Raw genomic sequence first — 19458 nt, 5'->3', positions numbered from 1 at the left:
TTTTAGTGATCAGTACATTCAAATAAATTTGTAATTTGTATGATCTTCAACAGAGAGGACATTATGTTAAGTTATTTATTTTTAATTGTAAAATGCTGTTTTGTTGGGAAGAAATGGCTCTAGGTGGCAAAATTAAGATGTTTTCTTCATGGGCTGGTTACTTCTGTGAGTGAAGAACATGCACATATTATTAAGAAAAGCAAGGAGCGGTGTTTGGTATTTGGGACATTTATCTAACAATGATACAGGCAAGGAATAGCATAATTTTTGGGGATTCTGAATAGCACCTGGCTCTCTCTGGTGCACTGTACATACACAGTCCTTGTTTACCTTGTTGCTGGCTCCATGGTTCCCCCAAATCTTGCAGTCATTGTGAGAACTCCTTCGTGAGGGGACTGTGGACTCACTGGAGAATTCTACATGACAGATAAGTAATTTACTTTACAAAATGCATATTTGAATTCTCTGATAGAATTAACAAACCTGTGCTGTTTGGGCCTTTCCTCATTTGCAAGCCTTTCTGCTCTGTGTTTTGTAGCTTCAGAAATTAGCAGGTTAAAATAGGTAAGCTATGCTTAACAGATACTTTGAAAACTATCATCCTCCCCAGCTAGAGAGAGATTCAATTCGTTCCAAGCTCAGGAGTTCCCAGAGCAGTACCAAAAGCATTGCCTTAGTTAATTTAACTACCATCTTCATTATAAAAAAACCCAGTAAGTATAATATAGATTTTATCGTGGACTTCTAGTCTGGACCCATTATTGCTATAATGCCACAATTATGAAAAACAGTCAAGAGTTTCTCATTTTATAACTTGAAACTAACTTAGTCTATCTTGAAAAAGCAACTCCTAACTCGGATTTTGAATTTTAGGATTTTTTTTTTTAAATACTATGATGTTGCTATCATAACCATTCTATTTCTGTCTTAGCAATTTTCATACTTTTTCACCACACCAATTCAGCTCTTATAAGTTTCAGATGGACCATTTTTTCAGCAGCTGTACCATGTGTAAGGCACCCAAGGTGTAACACATGCTTTTTGGATATTTTGTCAGCCTCCTGAATTGCCAGGTTAATGTATAACTGCTTGCTTTCAGCAACTCATCTGCTTCCCACTTTTGCAACCACAGGATGTCTTCAGCTTCTATGTAACCCAAATGATTTCCTGAAATTTTTACTTTGTTCTTCCACTGGACCCCTTCTGTGTGACGTTGTATCTTCAAGAGTTCCATTTGAATGGCTTCACGTTGGCATTTCTGCATTCATTTATTGTATTTATGCACCAGCTACCTCAGTTCTGCTGCTTCCTGAGGAAAAATGGTGCTCTTTGGGTCCCATGTAACTGATGATATAATGGCTCCCATTCAGCTTATTGAAGACTGTGCTGCAACTTTATCAGTTCCCATTTTGTATATTAGTCACTCTGGGGTGATAGATGGAGTTCTTCCAGGTTTGGGAATTCTGGCATGGATTTGCTGCTTGAACTTGTTCCAGTGCCCAGGTCCTTTGGCTACCTCAAGTTCCTCCTCCAGTGTTTCAGTTCTCACTTGCAGCAACCCTGAAGAACAAACCACCAGTCTCTCCTTGGAATGATAAAATCCTGCCAGCAGCACTCACACACCAGCATCTCCACTAATTTGTGCACTTACTCTTCACATTCAGTACCTTTTTATTCTGCAAGTTACAACCTATTGTTTTATAGTTGCTCAATGGTTGCTGACAGACCCTGTTACTTAGGTCAAGTTTTCTGTATTCATTCAACAAACTCAACACTGAGGTATTGGAAATGCTGGATACTTTTACCTTCTTGATTTCAGAATGTCTAGCAGTGATTCACTGCATTAATTATTAGAAATATTTACTGTATTTTTAAAGCTGTTCACATTTAATTGATTTCACCTCACTTTCTACAAATGCTTCACTTGAAACTCCTCAAAATGAATTTGTGTGCTTTCTCCTATGGCAGAAGTGGCAATTTTATTACTAACAACACATATAAATGTATAGCTTTCAGGTAAGCTTTTGCTGGAAATCCAAAGGAAGAGTGGAATTTTACTGTGGAATATATTTTTTGTAATCATAAAAAGATGCTTATGTCAAGTACATTGGATTTTCAGGAGAGCAGAATTAAATTAGCAAAAATTTCAAATAATGTTGACATCGAACTGGAACACTGTGATGTCGCCTCACCTTGTGTTTCTTGAACCACCTTTTCCAGAACCACCTGCTATCCCTTCTTTGTGCATGACCCCTATGGACAGCGGGCTTTGCAGAGCCAAAGAGCTGAGATTTTTCTACAACCACTCGACTGGAAGGTGTCGCCCGTTCAGCTACAGCGGTTGTGGTGGGAATGAGAACAATTTCATCTCCAGAAAGTCGTGTTTGAGGATCTGCAAGAAAGGTATGGGAAGTGATTCTGCCCCCGGCTATCGTTGAGAGGTAAATATTGTGCGGGTCAAAAAGTTCTCTTGCCGCTTTTGGTTGTAAGGATTGGCCTGATCAAATGTAATAGTTGAAAGTCTCAGAAAAGTGAAAGCGGAAATCAGAGAGATGCAGAGCTAGAGAGAGAAGGAGGGACAGTAAGTGCAGTGTAGAAGAACAGCAGTAAGACAACTTGGAGTTGGTCAGGCATATGAAGACTTTAGGTAAGACAATGTTTTTTCCTTTTTTTTTTTTTTTTTTTTAAAGATTTGTTGAAACTAGTCTTGTCTCTTTTTTCTGTTATCTTGAATGTCTTCTAATCTTACTTTGTTAATTTTACCTTTAGGATTCAGTAAGAAAAAAGGTGAAAGAAGATTAATAAAAATCAAGAAAAAAAGAAAGAAACAGCCAGTAAAGTCTCTGGGCATAGAAATCATCCCTGAAAGAGCTCAACTTTGATTTTTACAGAAATGTGAAGTAATCTACTCTTCACCTGTGAATGAAAAACCTTCAGTGTACACCATTAAAATACATTTACTGTACTGATTATTTTGATTATATATTACTAAGCTGCATATATTTTTATTATGTATTCCTCAATCATGTTAATAAACATTACCTTTTACTTTGCTAAAGGCTTTTCAGTTGCAGTTTGGTTGTATGTAATTGTCAGAGCTGCGGCAGGACAACAAATGATGTGAGTGAATGGTTAAAATGCAGAGAAGATTTAAATTTAATTTCATATCCCATTGTTCATTTTGAATTCTACTTTTGTACTAAAGAAAGCATAACACTTGTGAAAAAATAATCACTAGTCAAGCATAAGTGTTTCAATCATTGACTGAAAGATAGGTGTATTGCTATAAAAAGGAAATAGGCAGTTGATATGTTTTAATCAGATTTATTCTAGGTTATGCAGGCCTAGACTTAACTCCATTGAAGTGCATATAATTACACTACTCTAAAATGAGCATGAAATAATAATTAACCCACCAAAATCCATAAAGGGAGTGTTAAAGCTGTAAAGGTGTGAAGTAGTGTGGCAAATTTTTGGAAAGATTTAGAAGTGTATGTGTTGGGATCATTGACTTTTGTCCTTGTTACAGATCTACACTCATGGCTAAGCCTTAGTGCTGAAACTGTAAAAAAATTTGCATTCAAAATACCAGAATAAGGGGATAAGTAAAATCAGACTTTCATACTGACATTTTATCCAAATCTATTTTCTGGTGCTCAGGTCCTTTCAAGCCCTTTCAATCTAGGATGCATTAAGTCTGGTTTGAAAGATTCTGAAGAGCGGGAGTATACACCAGAGAGCACATATGTGTAGAGCCTTGTCATGTAAAATGGATGAGCACCTCAGACTATCACTGCAATAACCACATAATCAGACAAGTGCAGTTCTGCCAGGAAACCTGGGAACTCCACAGGCTGCTGTGCACAGAATTCATTTGGTGCATTTTGTCTCCCAGGTTCCAGTTCCTATTTGCTATCTTCCTGTTCTGGTTCATCACTTTGCCCTTTCTCTCCAGGATTTCCTGTTCTTCACGCACCAGGAGTCTGTAGGTGTGTGTTGCACTGCACAGGGTAAAGACTTGGACCAGCTGGAATCTGTCATTGCAGACAAGTGGAGAACCCATGGGTTTAAACTGCTCCCAGGCCTTTCCACTCATCCCATAGCACCTGCCTGAGCACAGCAGTTTGTGTCCCTCCCCAAGTGAGTGGCTTTAGGCACACCTGGGGTGGGAGGGTCAAGATTTGCACTTAAGCCCTGGTAACCCTGCTTGTGTCTGCCTGGCTATGGGTGCAGGTGAGGGCACAAATAGCTGCACCTCCCCTTGGCTGCATTTTATGGTCAAGCCAGTAAAAATATCTGATCTTCCATTCTTAGTCATACAAATTTCCAGTATTGAAACTTATATAATTGCTAGATTATATGATGTACCCCAAAGGAAGGGAGACAGAGCTGAAGTGACTGCATTAAACTAAAACATCTAGGGCTCTCATGTAAAAGACATGAAACTTATTAAGCTGTCCCACCAAGAACACTGAAAATTATTTTGTAAGATTGATTAGATTACAAACTAGAATGATGGATTTTCTAAAACAATGTTTTGAAATGAGACAATAGATATAGAAGGATAGGATAGGGAAGGAAAGATGAATTTTTATGCAGATTGTCTTGTGTCATTTCATGACAGTGCCTTTCCTTCAGGCTTTCTCTTGTTCCAGCAACTGGTCCCAGGCTGGCTGGGTTCAACACCTACAAAACCCACACAAGAATAAAAAAATCTAATCTAAAAAAAAATTTGGAAATCATCCCTTCTGTCCCAGCAAAACCCTGGCTGTGTGGCTGCTCTCATTCTTAAAGCTTCCTTCTCCCTGAGCTCTACTGCAGACTAACAGGGCTCCTCACTGAGGGACCAGTTGCTCCCAGGATTGTGCAGGCTCCTCCAGGACTGCTGTAGCTAGGATGGGACTGACAGGTACTCTCCCATCCTCTCCTACCCCACTTACACTGTACTGAAGAAACTTCTTGTGCTGCTGTAGTACATTCTGTAATAGCAGTAATGAAGTGATCCAGTGAGGGCTCTCTCGTGTCATCATTAAGACAGAAGAGAATTTATACCACTAGCATCTCAGGAGTACCTCTGTTTCAATTGGCTGAGAAAACATTTCACAGTGATTCATCTGTCAGGCTTGTTACTTAGTGCAATGAGAATCAAGACTGCGATGTCACAGACTGTGAAAACCTGATAATAAATCAAGATTTGATCTGAGAGTTCAGGCTGCTCTCAGCTGCGTGTGCACTCAGTTTGGCCACCACACCAGCTATCCAGCTGTTTTTGTTTAGCCCTACAGTACATAGAGATAGTTTTTTCCCATAAAAAGTAGTCCAAACTGCAATGTGATATAATCTTCAACATAATGAGAAGTTTCTTTTGTGCCCTTCTGCTTCATTCACTTCTTTTTGCTCCTGTACTTCCCATAGCTGCAGAAAAATCAAATCCAAGAATAAGAAAAAATATCTACGCGTTTCCCAAAGACAACTAAAGGATGGACGTAGCAGGGGGATAATTGAGGCACAACACAGGAGGAGATGTGGATCAGGTGCCAGAATGGTGAAGCAGTCAGAACATGAAGCTGTGCTTTTTTACACTGAATGTACAGTTCCACTGGACTAGAGTCCATCCATTCAGTCCTTTCATTCCAGAATTTGCACCAGTTGCTTTGGCGGGGAAATGCAGAGTGCTGTGAGATTTCTCCCATGCTGCAAGATAACAGCCAGCAAGCTGGAGCAATTTAACAGAGGTTTTATGAGTTTCCATGTATCATATCACCTGCAATAACTTATTATGTGCCCTTAATCTACAAAAATGATGAAATAATATATGTGAGAAATAGCATCCTTTTGTTCATTCTTTTTCCCTCGCATTTTTACTGGTATGCCCTCCTTTTTGTTTTCTACTCCCTGCTTCAGTTTTATTTCCAGTTCACTTTATCCAGCATTTCTCCCTGCATCTCCAATCCATTTACTCTCTCAAAGCTGATAGTTTTTTATTTACATTTTTAGCAAGTCTTCATCTTTCTAGCTTCTCCCTTCTCAAACTTAGTGAAGGGGACCAAAGGTTACGTTTCCTAACCTGTTGTTTTCAGTGATGTTTCCAAAGCGAGGCTTAAGCAAAGCGGAGTTGTACGGTTAGGGGGTGTTCACACCGGGTGATTAATTAGTGAATTAATGAAGGGGGTAAATCCCTGTGCGCAGCTGCCCCGGACGGCCGCGAGAGGGCGCCGGCGGCACGGGGAGCGCCGGGCGGGATGGCTCTGATGGAAAAGGGGGAATTCTCTGGATTTACCGCTTTTCTCGCTTTTAACCCCTCTTCGGTCCCAGTGCAGGTAGGCTGGCACTTTGAAGTCCCCTTGATCTGCTCCCTCCTTCGCTGTGGGCCGCCAGGGCAGTGTGTGCGGGTGTGATTTGCGCTCCTCGCAGCCAGGGGAGGGGGAGATGCAGCAGTGCCGGGGGGACACCGCTCTCAGAAATGCGAGCTGCACCGGCTGAGGGGTCTTGGCTGGCTGTAGGGCTGCAGTAAATAAGTTTTGATGCTACCTAAATCAGTAGAATACAACACCTTTTAAAAATAAACCCCCCAGAGCATCCAACCAAGTGAAAAAAAAAAAAAAAAACCACGAAAAATAAAAGCCAGCACAAAACTCAACTGACTTTGACAAGCCAAATTAAATATGGCCTGCATAATACATGTCTCTAGCTAATTCAGCTTCCTGCCCTGGAGGTGTGTGCTTGGCTGGAATATATGATTTTTTCTCTAAATTAGAGTGTGCAGTGTACCCTGTTGCAATCTACAATCCAGACCTAATTGGTCTAAAGCAATGCTACCAGGCTCACTCCTGATGAAATTCCTGTACCTGAGATGACACCATTTGTTTTAGAGAAGTTAATTTCCATCACTGTTCAGAATCGGAGCTAATCCCGAGTTTATATCTGTTTACATTGCCTAGGGGTTTAGATTGCCAGTCCTTAGTTCTTCACTGATTATAAAACTCAGACATTCTCCAGTTGATGTGAGATCCTAGAAGCACCAACTCTCACATGTGCCAAATGAGTATCCAAGCCCGGTTTTTTTTGGTAACCCTGGAGTGGGATTTCACAAATTGTATTGTCTAGGAGCCATTTGGATTTAAAGTATTCCTGAACCTCTTTTCTATCTTCCAGGTTTTTCCTAACCCTAGATTGGGGTTGGGTTTTGTTTGAAGTTTTTTCTTTGTTTTATGGGGGTTTTCCCTCCTTAGCTTTGTGTTTTTCACCGTTTTCCTTCTTGAGGAAAATGTTTTCAATGCCCAGATGAATTCCTTCATCCATTTAGTGGTGTGTTCCACAAATGATTCTGCCAGTTAAAAAAAAAAAAAAGTGGATAAGTGATAGGTAGCAAGAAACAAGCAGATTATTTTATGTTGTTTTATGAGAAAGTGCAGTTGTATAATTATTTTGATAGATCCTTATGACAATATGACTTTTGGGAGGTTCTTATGGTGTTCCCTAAGGAGTGCTGGTGTTACAGGTGTTCACGTAATTTGAATCTGATGCTCCATGAACTCCCCATTTGTTCAGGATAGTGTTGTCCTGTGCATACAGTAACAGGTTATTGATTTAGAGAGCACAGATTCTGTCCCTAGTACGGGGAATTGATTGTATAAAAGCAAGTGACAAATATTGCGAAGAAACATTTTTAGAATTTGGTACAGTATTCTTTGTAGCTAGTAGGACGACTGCTATTTTGTTTCGTCCTCTGTCATGGCAGTTTTCAAGCTATTAATACTTGTGCTTTCAAATCACCAGTGTTTGGGAAAATATAGCATTGAGATCAGCAATAATAGTGTTCCTGTTGGTTGTAATTTTTTCTACCCTTGACACTTCAAAGACTTATTTCGTTAAATACGATTTTTTTTTCCTTGGGTACAAAACAAAGCGGCCATGTAAATGATGTGTCTGCTTTAAACTGAAAATTTAAATCTGACCTTTGCGGCTGCTTTACACCTGAGGAATAGAGGTATTTCTGTGTAGAGCTTTTCAGCCCTTACGGTATGAGATGTCATGCAGCCCCTGGCAGAGGTGGGTCGGGTCGGTCAGACTGAGGAGGAATGCGGCTGCGAATAAAACAAAACTGATGTGTTTCTATGGGGGAGGAGGACGAATCTCACTGGCTCCATAGGTGAAAAGGACAGGTCCCGTGGTCTCCTGCTCGGCAGCAGAGCAGCGAGGATTCCGCGAGTGGTTTCAGGGCTGGGGCCAGGTGCGGCGGAGGAGCAGATGGCAGTGCGGGGCTCGGCAGCTCCCCTGGCCGCCCGGGGAGCCCGGCTCGGGAGAGAAGGAAGGGTAACTCACGGCGGGCCGCAGGCGGGGTCGGTGATGTAACAGGAAGCTCTGATGTTCGCTCTGCCGCCGCTCCGCTGCCATCGGACACGCTCCCGGCGCTCCGGCACAGCGCTGCTCCGGGAGAGCCGCCAGCCTCGGAGGGGATTACAGCGAGGGCTCTCCCTGCCGGGACAGCGAGCAGCCCCGGGCTGCGGGCGGCAGCGCTGTGCCAGCGGCCAGCCCGGTGAGTGCCGCTCCGGGCATTGTTTCACCGGGACAGCGATCCGCGATCGCAGCGCGCTGTGCGCTCCGGCATCCAGCTCGGCGCGGGCTGCGGGAAAACCTCCCCTCCTTTTCGGTGAGCTGCTTTTATCGCTGGTGCTGTTAGCGTCTCTGCTTGGTGAGGATACATAGATAGATAGAAAAGGAGATAAAGCGCCCGAATCAGCGCTCTAAGGATTCTGCCTGAAACCTCTAATATTAACTAACTAATTTCTGTCTTTGCATCTGTTGAGAATTGGAGGCTCAAGGGCTTGAAAAGGATCCTTAAGACTAATTCATACAACTGCAACCCTTTCAATAGGGGCTGAATTAGGTGATAAAGCGGTGTAGGTTTGCTTAGTGACTATTTCTCTAAACTTGCTGTACCAGAAAGAGGTCGTACTCGAGTTGTTTCATAATTAGGTTTTGTGTTGTAATTAAATAACTTAAAAGGCAAAGCTTGTTTGGGCGTTCTGTTTGCTTGAGGAAAAGTTGTGTTGGTTTGAAGCCTGTACGCGTGCCGGCTTGTTACTGTTTGAGGTTTTTAACCGCAAGCACCGAGCTGATTTATTGACAGCTAATTGCCCACTTTTCCTCTCCTCGAGAAACTATCGAAGCGCGGCAAGTGTGTGATTCCGTGCCTTGGAGTACCAGCTGATGGGCTGTTAAAAGTCTTGCCGCTCCTTAAGCTTTCCAAGACAGATGCGATACCCTCGGGTGTTACAAATGCGGTTGCAGTGCTGAGATTGGTAATTCTAGTCATTTGCTAGCAATGTGTGTGTAAGTAATGGAGCCACAGCACGAGGAAAATAAATCTTGTTACGTTATAAATGACACTTGGATTTGATCTACAATGAATCCTTTAGTTATCGATGCAGTTTATAAGGGAAGAGAATGAAATAATTATAAAAACAGCGTAGTTTTTTTTTTTCTCTTTGCCTTAGTAAACTTACGCCAGGTACCTTGGGGATGGAGTTTGTTGCTCTTACAATTGCGCCAATGCAGTCTTCCCAGTGTTACTGTGCCTACTGGGGATCTTGTAATTCCCTTGCACTAATAATGAATGTGTTTAATAGCTGAAACCTGCTCAGGGTGTGCTCTGAACCTGAGGTCCTCTTGGTGCACTGGAAGGAGACACTCTAGATGTAGATCAATGTAAGACCACATCTGAAAACAGATGTGTTTTCTTTCAAAGTGCACGTGCTGTGGTACTGTCTGAAGTTCTTGATTAAAAATAATGGTCTATATTTGCACAGATTTTCTTCTCTAGTTTGCTCAAACTCTCATCTATTTCACTGCATGTAGGAGCAATCCCAAAGTCTTTATCCAGCTTTGGGAATCTTCCGCACAAAAGGCACTTGGTGACATTAAGTCAATGGAGGTGGCACTTCACATAAAAGTTGTTTTAATGATCAGTGCACTGGGAACAACTGTCTTTAGAATGATATCAGCTAAATGATTTAGATTCTTATTTTTTGTTCTTCACAAGCAACTGGTGTAGGTTGAAGTTGGTTTGCCCAGAGGGGATGTGCCAGGCATGTGTGTGTTTGCAGGTTGGATGTCAGAATCTATGTGATTTGCAGGTTAAGCAAAGACAGGCATTGATATAGAACAGTGTGACTGCTCTTTTTACTGGACCAAACTAAGGACCTGGATATCCAAAATACATTGCAGGCTCAAGAATCGCATTATGAGTGTCCTTTCGACTTCAGGTGTTACTGCATCCTGAGTTTCTGATCAGTTGGAGTCTTTCTCTGCATTAAGACATGCAGTGCTTGTCCCTTTGAATAGGATTTTCTGGATACAACACAACTCTTGACATCCTGGCCCATGGAGAGCCAGTGGGAGTTTTTCCACCGATGTCAAAGGGCAAGACGTTCCTAAATGTGGGTATTAGACATAATCACCCATCCGGGCACTTACATTCTGCTGTCTGTTGGCAGCTGTTTTGTTGGGTTTTTTTGTAATTTCTGTAATTTTTGAGCACTCCAGTTGGAAAACACAGATCTGTTTGTGTCTCACTGGGTGACCAATACCTTACCTGGGTCAGTAAAGGGAATTACTCCAGGAATACAGGATTGTTCTATGTGCTACCTGGGTGTTGCAGCTCAGATTTTAGGTCAGGATACAATTAAGAACAAAACTGAGGGAACAAACAGATTTCGTTTGACACCCCTATAATTAGTAACTTCTGTATTCTGTACATTTGAGGTAATCATCTTTCTCCAGTAGCATTCCTGGCTTGTGCAGGAGCTGGGTAGGATTGGACCCACAGGAGTCCATGAAGTCATGAAATCATGCAATTCAAACTGGGCCATGGTCATTTGGAAGAAACGATCTTTATTGATATGTTTTTAATAATAGCATGTATACAGTGATATTTAAAAGAGGTATATGTAGTCACTGCTATAGGAAATGTTGAACATAAGCTATCTATTAAAGCCACTGGGGGAATTTCTCCAATCAGAAGTCCAAGTCTACAGTTAGGAAAACAAAGCAGGATTTCTCCTTAAGAAATTGCTCCCATCTGTTGTCAATGTGTTTATAATGTTCTTGATTTGGTACCAAAATCCCTTCAATGCTTTTGAGCAGCTGCCACTCCTGTGGCACCCACACAATATTTGCCTTACCTCGGTGCCCTGGGTAGCTCTGTCATTGAGTTTCATGTGCAGCAGTGTCCTAAGCCAAGCTTTGCACTTATTGAAAACAGTCTTTACTTGCCCATGGAACTGCTCTGTCCCTGGGAAGTGTTTGGTGTAGCAAACTGTCAGAGCTCAGGAATTAACTGTATCCTTGGTACTGCTGTGTCGAGGAAGGAATGAATATTGCTACTATCAAAACAGATGCGAGTTGGCCAACAAATAACTTTCAGGCAGTAAAATAAGTGTGTTTTTATATGTGTTTATGTGTATTAGGCGTATAATAACATATTTAGTATATTATTTCTACGTACAACATATGCAGGTCCATTTCATGCTGACTTCTATTATTGCCAATGCAGCAACTAAAGAGAGAACATAGGTTTATAAAGAAACGTTCAAAGTAAATTAACCCTAGACCTTACCCTTTTTTTTTTGAAAACTGGGAATCACATGTGCTAATATTCTGAATTTAGTACATCTGAATGCTGCATCTTTCTAATGTTTGAAACAAAACAGAGAAAGCTTTCTGTATGTGGACACAACCCATTGTTTTTACTTTTTCTATTCATGTTGGCAGTTCTGATGTTTTCAGTGTACAAAACTTGCACAAAGAGCAGCAGAAAATAGCCTATTTCTTACCTGTTACCTTGGAGAATTCTACAGCTACTGTGGTACAACAGAGGATCTTATGAAATTGGGTTCCATTAGACCATTTCTCTTTAGAAACACTTTTTTTTTGTTCTATTTTTGAATCTGGGCAGAACTGAAATGCTAAACTTTCACATTTTCAAAGTTTTGTTTTAACAGTTGTCTCTCATGCTTCAGTCTCCCAAGTTTGTTTATACTGTTTACATTTTCCCAGCAAAGTCATCCTTTTTCTGCCCTAGCTCTGTGCAAACACTTTCAATCATTTATGCAGTATGTGCTGTCCAAAAGTGATTTATTTTGAGTTGCTTTTCTTTGGAAACATGCATTTGAAATGCACTTAACTCATTGTAATGCACCAAAAAAAGACTTTTCATGAGAAAAGCCACTTTCTCCCTTCAAGAAAAGAAATCAAACTCTTGTGGTAAATTTACATGTGTGTCTGAGGCTGTTACCTTTTAGTATATGCTAGGTATCACTTAAGCCTTTTCTGGTAGTTTTGGCCATTTTTAAGTTTTAGCTGACCATTCTAACTGGGTTTTAGAAAATAAAATAATGATGTATTTCTGGATTTAGGTCTGTGCCATGCAGGCTACATTTGAAAAACAATATCCCCCCCAAAAAGTAGTGATGGTTTTGTTTAATGAAGCCCATACCAGTCTGACTCCCCATGTAATACCAGGAACAAAGAGACAACCAAAGGAATTAGTAATTTTTTTCTTTTGATTACTATGTTCAAAGCACCTACACCTACCTCATACACTGTTGTTTGCCATCAGCTGTGTTTAGGTTGAATATCTTATGTTCCTAAAAACTGCATCATCTTTTCCACCTATTCTTTGATGTTCTCAGCTTGAACACTGCACAACCTTGAATGTTTGTATGGGCATAAAGCATCACTCTTTGAATTAGCATTTAGATTTTCTCCTTACTTTTTCCTTCCCCCAAGTGGTAAAATCTTGCCAATTAATTTTCATAACTTTTTATGTTATCCCAAAACTGACAATTCTGGTAGAGTTTTAGCCTTTCATTGAAGTAAATCAAAGCATGTACTGAGGACATTTTTGTTATGTATGAACTAATTTTAAAAGAATGTTTTCAGTATTAATATTTTCAGAAATTGATATAATTTGTCACCAAATGTGGTGCCCTATAAGCCTTCCTAGATAGAAATTGTCAAATTTGCTTTTCAGAAATGAGTAAGACACTTAGACATTATACTTCCTTCTTCTGTGGTTGCATCTGTGTGTTTATTTAGTACCCTAAATGGAGGGAAAGTATTATACTGCGCTACCTTTTATTGCTAAAATGACACATTTTTGCAATTATTATCCTGAAATATTTTGTATAATGGAAATATCTGCCTTTTAGTTTCAGTTACTGAAATCCAGCAGGTGTCACTCTGGGGATTAAATAAGAAATATTACACAGAGATAAACTTTTTTAGGAGAATTTAGAAGTATTTATTCTAATGCATTTTTCCAGGATGATTTTTTGACCAGGCATGCCTCCTTAAGTCTGAATTATTATTTTTTTTAGTTGTATTATTTGATGGGTGTATTCATCTTTCTGTGTCCCCTTGAGCATGAAAAAGGGCAGTCACTGGTATGGGATTACACAGTCAGAACTTGTACTCACCAGTGACATGACTGAAACATAAAGAGCTGTGACTCAGTTTAATATTGTCTTGATGATATTGAAACAATGTTTTTATCATCTTCTTTGGGGACCAAAATCGTTCCCTTTGTTGGTGGACATTCTTTTGCACAAGTAATGTGTTTTCAGTTGTGATGAAGTCAAGGAGGTGCTTCTGCAAGTGACTTACATGTTGAGACAGTCTAGATACTGTTTGTTTGGCTTATCTGAAATTGATATGTGGGGTGCCTAATCACCCAGATTTTCACAGTAAAAAGTTTGGAGAAGAGAAACTTTTCCATGTGTCGTGGAGTTTCAAGTAAAATCAATGGTGAATTTTTTTGTGTGTGGAAAAAAAAAGTCTAGTTTATTGCTTAGTGTTTCTTTAGGGAATGATGTGTCATGGTGGATTTTTACATAAGTGTGGAGCTCCATTCTCTGAGAGTTTCATATTGTGTGGAATAGGAATGTGATCGTTAAAAACTTATGAGTTTCTAGAGAGGATTGTTGTTTATTTCCCAGACCATGGAAATGCAACCTTAAACAGAAACAAATACTTCAGCAGGCAGCTTTGGAAGACAATCCATGAATACAAGTCTCTCTTTAAATGGAAAGAAGCTTTTTAAAAATAAATACATGCATACATTCATGTATTTATATACATGTGTATACCTATTTTTACAGATATATATTTTATATGTTTATTTAAAAAATAATGTAATTCTAGAACTTGTAACCTCAGCCTACTTTAAACAATCCAGTTTCCTTTCTCTCACTTCTTTCTCCTGTTTAAGCCCCCATCCTGTTCCGTTTTTGATTCTATTCAACTTCCTTTCCTGTGATGACTCTGAGTGAGTCACTTTGCCAGGCATTAAGAATGTGGCTTGACAATATTTCCAAAAGCTTATCCTATACTGGCTCATGCAGATGAAATTAACCTCTGCCTTATCCTTCCTCTCAAAGAAATGTCTGTCTTCACACGTCCAGTTTCTTGGAAGGGGAAGGTGGGGGTGGGAGCCCTTTCCATAAATGACCGTGGTGAACTTCAGACCGTGTTCCTCGCAGAGTGTGCGACAAAGCGCCGGCATCGGGAACCTCTCTAGCACTGATTTAGCGTGTGCTGGGGGAAAAGTTACCTTCAGCAAGTTCAGGAAAGCCAAATTAAGGCTCTTTCCTGAGCGCTATTCAAGTACTCTGTGCGTGGCTACCACTGCGCATTCTTCATTCTTTATTCAGTGTGTTGTTTATTGCATTAAAATGCGTGGAAGGCCACCAGGGCTGCTGGGTTTGTGTGTGGCTGGCAGCAGCTGGGAAAAAAGCACATGCTAAGGAGGCACTTAAACACTGAACTGAGTTGCAGCCTTTCTTGTGGTTATGTTCGTGCCAGCATAGTGTGGGGCTTGTGGGGGAGGGTTTGTTTTTTCCCTTTGTTTTGGGTTTTTTGTTGGTTGGGGTTTTTTTTGTCTCTCCAGTTTTAGAAGAAGTGGGTAAAGAGGGATTTTTAAAAATGTTTCTAATCTGTTAATTGTGAATGTGCACCAGGAAATTAAAGCCTTTCTGTTGAAAACCAACAGGGAAATTATGGTCCTAGAAAAGAAGAACTTTAGAAACCAATATGCAAATAAGAGTAAGAATTCCCATCAAGTTAAACTCTGCTTTTGTAGTCTTGTCCTACAGAACTGGGCAATCTCACCCTCCATAATTTTTCCTAGGGGAGGTGTGAAAGATTATATCAGATGTAATTTTCTGTGTATTATGTCCTAAGTACAATTAACATTGCCACAGATTATACACCAGTGAAAATAGATTTTTGTTTCATGTCTATTTGCTATCATGGTGTAGGTTTTCTCTAAAACAGGAGTAATGGTTATAATTGGAAGCTTAAACAATTCTGTCTGGAGTACAGTCATATTCATTTGAAATTATTTTTAGTTTCTGATTCTGGAAATTCTTTATTTCTGACTAAAGAAGGTGATCTTGGTCCATCTTCAGCTCTTTAAAGTGTCTTTATTGGATTAATTATGGAAGTCACAGCACGATCCTTTAAGAGCCTTTTGTTCCCCCAACCCAGCTGGATGTGCTATATCAGCATTTTGAGAGTACCTAGGAAAATCACTCGGATGTTTTAACCTTTCAGCATGATCCACTGGGATAGCTGCTGGGCCTAGGTTTTATTTTCCTTTTTCTCTCTCAATTATTTCAGAAGAGCCTGCACAAGTAGAGTTCTTTCTCTACCTAAGATCCCTTTTCTGAAAATTGTGCGTGCAATCCAAGGGAAGAATTCAGACAAAGTGGTTTAGCTGGACACTTTTTATTTAGGGCTGCAGGGATAAAATAGACATGCTAAGCTTTTCCTAGAGTCACATTACACACCAGTGAAGGACATGGCAGTAATTCAGGGTTTGTTGGAAGGCTGGCAGAATGCTTGTGCTGTCTTTGCAGGGGCACTGGGGCACCAGAGCATGGCAGTGGCTGCTGCCACCTCCAGGGTACACAGCTGCAGTGTGGCAGCACCAAAAGAGCCCTGGTTTAAAGCAGATTTTAGGGACCAATAACCTTTCTAAGTCAGCATAGGTAAGGGAACAGAAGTTCCTGTGGAAATTTATGTTGTCCAAAGAAAGACTGGCATGACAGAGTTATTGGTGATAACTCAGCTTCCTCAGGGAACGCACGTGTGCCAAACCAAAGTGTTCAAAAATAGTGTTATTCCATACAGGAATGCAGAAATTGTTAAGCCAGAGGTTTTTTTGTTTTGTTTTGTTTTATTCTTACAATTTTTTTTCCTTGCATTTCATAAAATTCTGAAGTTTTATATTTTTAAACATTTACAGATTTTAAGGAAGACATTGTCCAACTCCTCCTTCCTTCAGTACTAATTAACAATAAAACAATGAAGCCTGGTAGCAAGGAAGACAAAAGGATGGAAGGAATAAGAAATGCACCAAGGAAAAAGCAAAACCTGAACCTTAAAATGTTTTTCCCTTAGGAAAGTGAACTGAGCAAATCAGTAAATGGAATGATGTTTCCTTTAGCATGACTCCTATTGCAGAGGCAAAGCTCAGTCAGGTGTCCTGTGGCCAGTCAGACTTCAATAAACAGAAAGGTTCCTTTGACTGGTGAGAAACCACTACTTGCAGTTATGTCTGTGATGTGAATTCACAGTGTGGTTATGAAATTAGTTGTCTATTCAGTAATTTAATTAGACAGCAAAACCAGATGCTGTGTTTCAGCCCATGGTCTAGTTGAGGTGTCAGTAACTGCAGTGCTGAGTTAGCACATCTTTCCTCATACACAGACCAGGTGAAATACCCAGTTGTGTTTGGAAGACCTTTATTAGCACCTTTCTTCTGTGGAACAGAAGGATACCTCCTATTTCTTCTTCCATGTGTTGACTAAATCTCTCAGAATTTAAACCTATGATTTTTCCATACTCATTCCTGTTATTCCTGCAATTTGCCCTGTACAGGTAAAAGGATTCTGCTCTTCATAGTTTACAAATCATTAAGGCACTTGTAGCTGAGTATTTTTATTTCTCAGTGAAGTTCTGCAGTTGTGAGGCTGTTGTGCAGATGTCCACAGGCAGTGAGCAGCCCAGGAGTGGCAGGGCTGTCTCCTCACCTCCAGGATGGGGCAGGATTTGTGCACGTGCAGTCCCACGTTGCGTTGGTTCCTCTGCTGCCACGCATCCGCTATTAAAAAAAATTGCTGAATGACAGTAATAGAGAGGAACAATGGGCTATTACAGGATGTTCAGACAGGGTCATTACAGTATATTTTCTTGTGCAATCTTGTTATGAACAAGATTCATATTTACCAGCTTGTTTTATTTGTCAGCACCCTATTATTAATTGGTGTTGTAAGGCTATGAACTGCTCATTTTCTAGCAAAGGTCAATTTGCTGAAATGAAGAGTTGTTTTTTTTTTTCCTAATAGCTCTGTGGAAAGCTGATTTTCAGTATTTATAACAAATTTATGGATTTTTATAGTATTGGTATTTATTTATCATCATTGGTAATGAGACAAAAAAAAAAGTCAGGAACTTTTTTCACCATCAAACTGCAAATTAGCCTTAATGTACTTAGCAAAATGAAATCACAGAATCTTATGATTCTGTAGTATTGGAAAATTCAGGTAGATTTAAAAGAAAAATGTACTGTTTTTGAATTTTGAAAAGAGAGCAGCTTATTTGCAGTGGTGCTTTTTGACAAATAGGATATTTCAATGCTTTGCAGCACTTGGAATCCAAATGTTCAGTTTGATTTAAAAGGCAAAGACAAAAAATTGACTTAGAGCAACAAGTGTGGACTGTTTCTGTGTGCTGTTAAACTAACTTTCTGCCTGAAAGACACCTACTAATGGGCACAGTTGCAAACATTTGAGAAGTTTTCCACCTAGTTTGAAATGAGTTCAAGCAAGAGAGGATTCAGTCAAATTTGGGAAGGCATGAATTTGGCATTAGGATCCAGGATAGACTAGAGCTGATAGAATAGACTATCCCAGTCCACAGGGATTTGGGGTGCTGATGAAAACTGCATTTGTTTTCGGCATTGTATGAAAATGCTTCAATTTTTTTATCATGACACGTAATTTTCTTCATGTGAAAACGGTTGTCTTTGTGTTCTCGCCATAAACACAGCCCAATTTGGAATCCTGGGCTATATTTGTGTAAGAGGTTCTAAGGAATGGAAAACTGAGGGTACTGTAGGTCAGGGCTGAGGTTAGCAGGACTGAGAGGGGAAGTCTGGCAGGATCCCTCAGCGGGTCTGTGGCTGCCTCCTTTGCACACGAGTGCGGGGAGCTGGCCAGGCAGGGATGTTCCTCCCTGTCTCAGGGACACACCACAGACACCAGGTGACAGTGGGTGACATTGGAATTCGTGCTGCTCCTTGGAGCCTTTTGGGAGCTGGATAGCTTTTGTCCAGTTTGACAAGTGGCTCACTAGAGGCCAGTTGTTTTTCCTGACTCCTTTTGGCTTTTGAGTCTCCTATAAAATCCTTAAAGTTACAAGGAACATACAAAGTCCACATACTTACTGAGACTGTATGGATGATGCTCAGAGCACAAAGCAAAGGTTTGAAAATCCAGCAACAATTTAAAAGCAGTTCAAAAAGCAAGGGATGAGCAGGAAATATTGAAGAGTACATATGTGATGCTGAAAATGTCTTGTGCACTGGGTCCACAGCACTCCTGCTTTTGAAAGGTGAGATACAGAGGGTGCCCAGTAGTTATTTACCATATCTAATGCTACTTGTGTCTGTTTAAAAAAAAAATTAATGTGTCACTTTGCATAGGAAGGGCTGTGTGCATTGTTTAGTGTAAAGAAAAAAAAAAGCAACTAATTAATGTCAATCAACAGTACTTCTGTCTAAATTAACTGCAGCACAATATCCTGAAACACCACATGATCTTATGTGGATGAATGCAAGCAGTTCTATTGAACTTTAAAAGCACCAAGAAATATATGTGGATTTCCAGAATCCATTTGTAACTTTTTAAAGGAAACATTTAAATACTCAGAGCATTGAACATGACAAAGGGATTACAGGTGATGATTTTTTAAATCTGCTGGTTTTTACTAGAGGGTGACTGTTTCAAAGGGCACTAGTTTTTTGGGTGAATATCATTCCAGTAAAGGGATAACAAAACAGGTTAAAAGCAATTTCTTTAGGGTTTCCAGAGGGGTAAGTTGCAAGTGACTGCTGAAAATGCTCCTTTTGATGAGAGAGAAAGACTGTAAGCATACCTTGAAAGAAAATAAATTAGTTCCAGTCCCAAAGAGAGGGAAGAACTCAGCTTTTCACAGACAGATAGTTGTTTCCTGACATTGGGAATTTGGTTAACAGCTTCCAGTGTTTGATGATGTCATGGGTGGTATGGATTCTGTGTGCATGGGGCCCTTTGGGCTTCACAGGAAGGTCACTGAGTTATCTAGCAACTTCTCTGTTTGAAGAGATTCAGCTGCCCTTCCTGCCCCTCTTTG

General features: G+C 40.2%; 2 protein-coding genes across 11 annotated transcripts in view; both read left to right on the top strand.

Moving 5' to 3' along the window:
- The window catches only part of TFPI (tissue factor pathway inhibitor), a 41065-nt gene extending 38007 nt beyond the window's left edge, over positions 1 to 3058 (top strand). For 8 of the 9 annotated variants that reach the window (XM_033065350.2, XM_033065347.2, XM_033065343.2 and 5 more), the window contains exons 8-9: positions 2221 to 2403; positions 2770 to 3058. In XM_033065350.2, the coding sequence (XP_032921241.1) occupies positions 2221 to 2403; positions 2770 to 2882 (296 nt within the window). In that variant the 3' untranslated portion in view covers positions 2883 to 3058. Of the gene's footprint in view, positions 1 to 2220; positions 2442 to 2769 lie in introns of all 9 variants that reach the window. The other variant, XM_033065351.1, reaches the window with a different exon arrangement.
- Positions 3059 to 6301: 3243 nt separating this feature from the next.
- Positions 6302 to 19458, top strand: part of CALCRL (calcitonin receptor like receptor) — a 62628-nt gene continuing 49471 nt past the window's right edge. Inside the window, exon 1 of one of the 2 annotated variants that reach the window (XM_033064949.2) lies at positions 6302 to 6320. The gene's annotated coding sequence lies outside the window, so the exon portion shown is untranslated. Of the gene's footprint in view, positions 6321 to 8576; positions 8654 to 19458 lie in introns of those variants that run through there. The other variant, XM_033064947.1, reaches the window with a different exon arrangement.

The sequence above is a fragment of the Catharus ustulatus genome, chromosome 7 (genome assembly GCF_009819885.2).
Source record: "Catharus ustulatus isolate bCatUst1 chromosome 7, bCatUst1.pri.v2, whole genome shotgun sequence".
NCBI lineage: Eukaryota > Metazoa > Chordata > Aves > Passeriformes > Turdidae > Catharus > Catharus ustulatus.
This window is presented reverse-complemented; position numbering and strand designations above follow the sequence as displayed.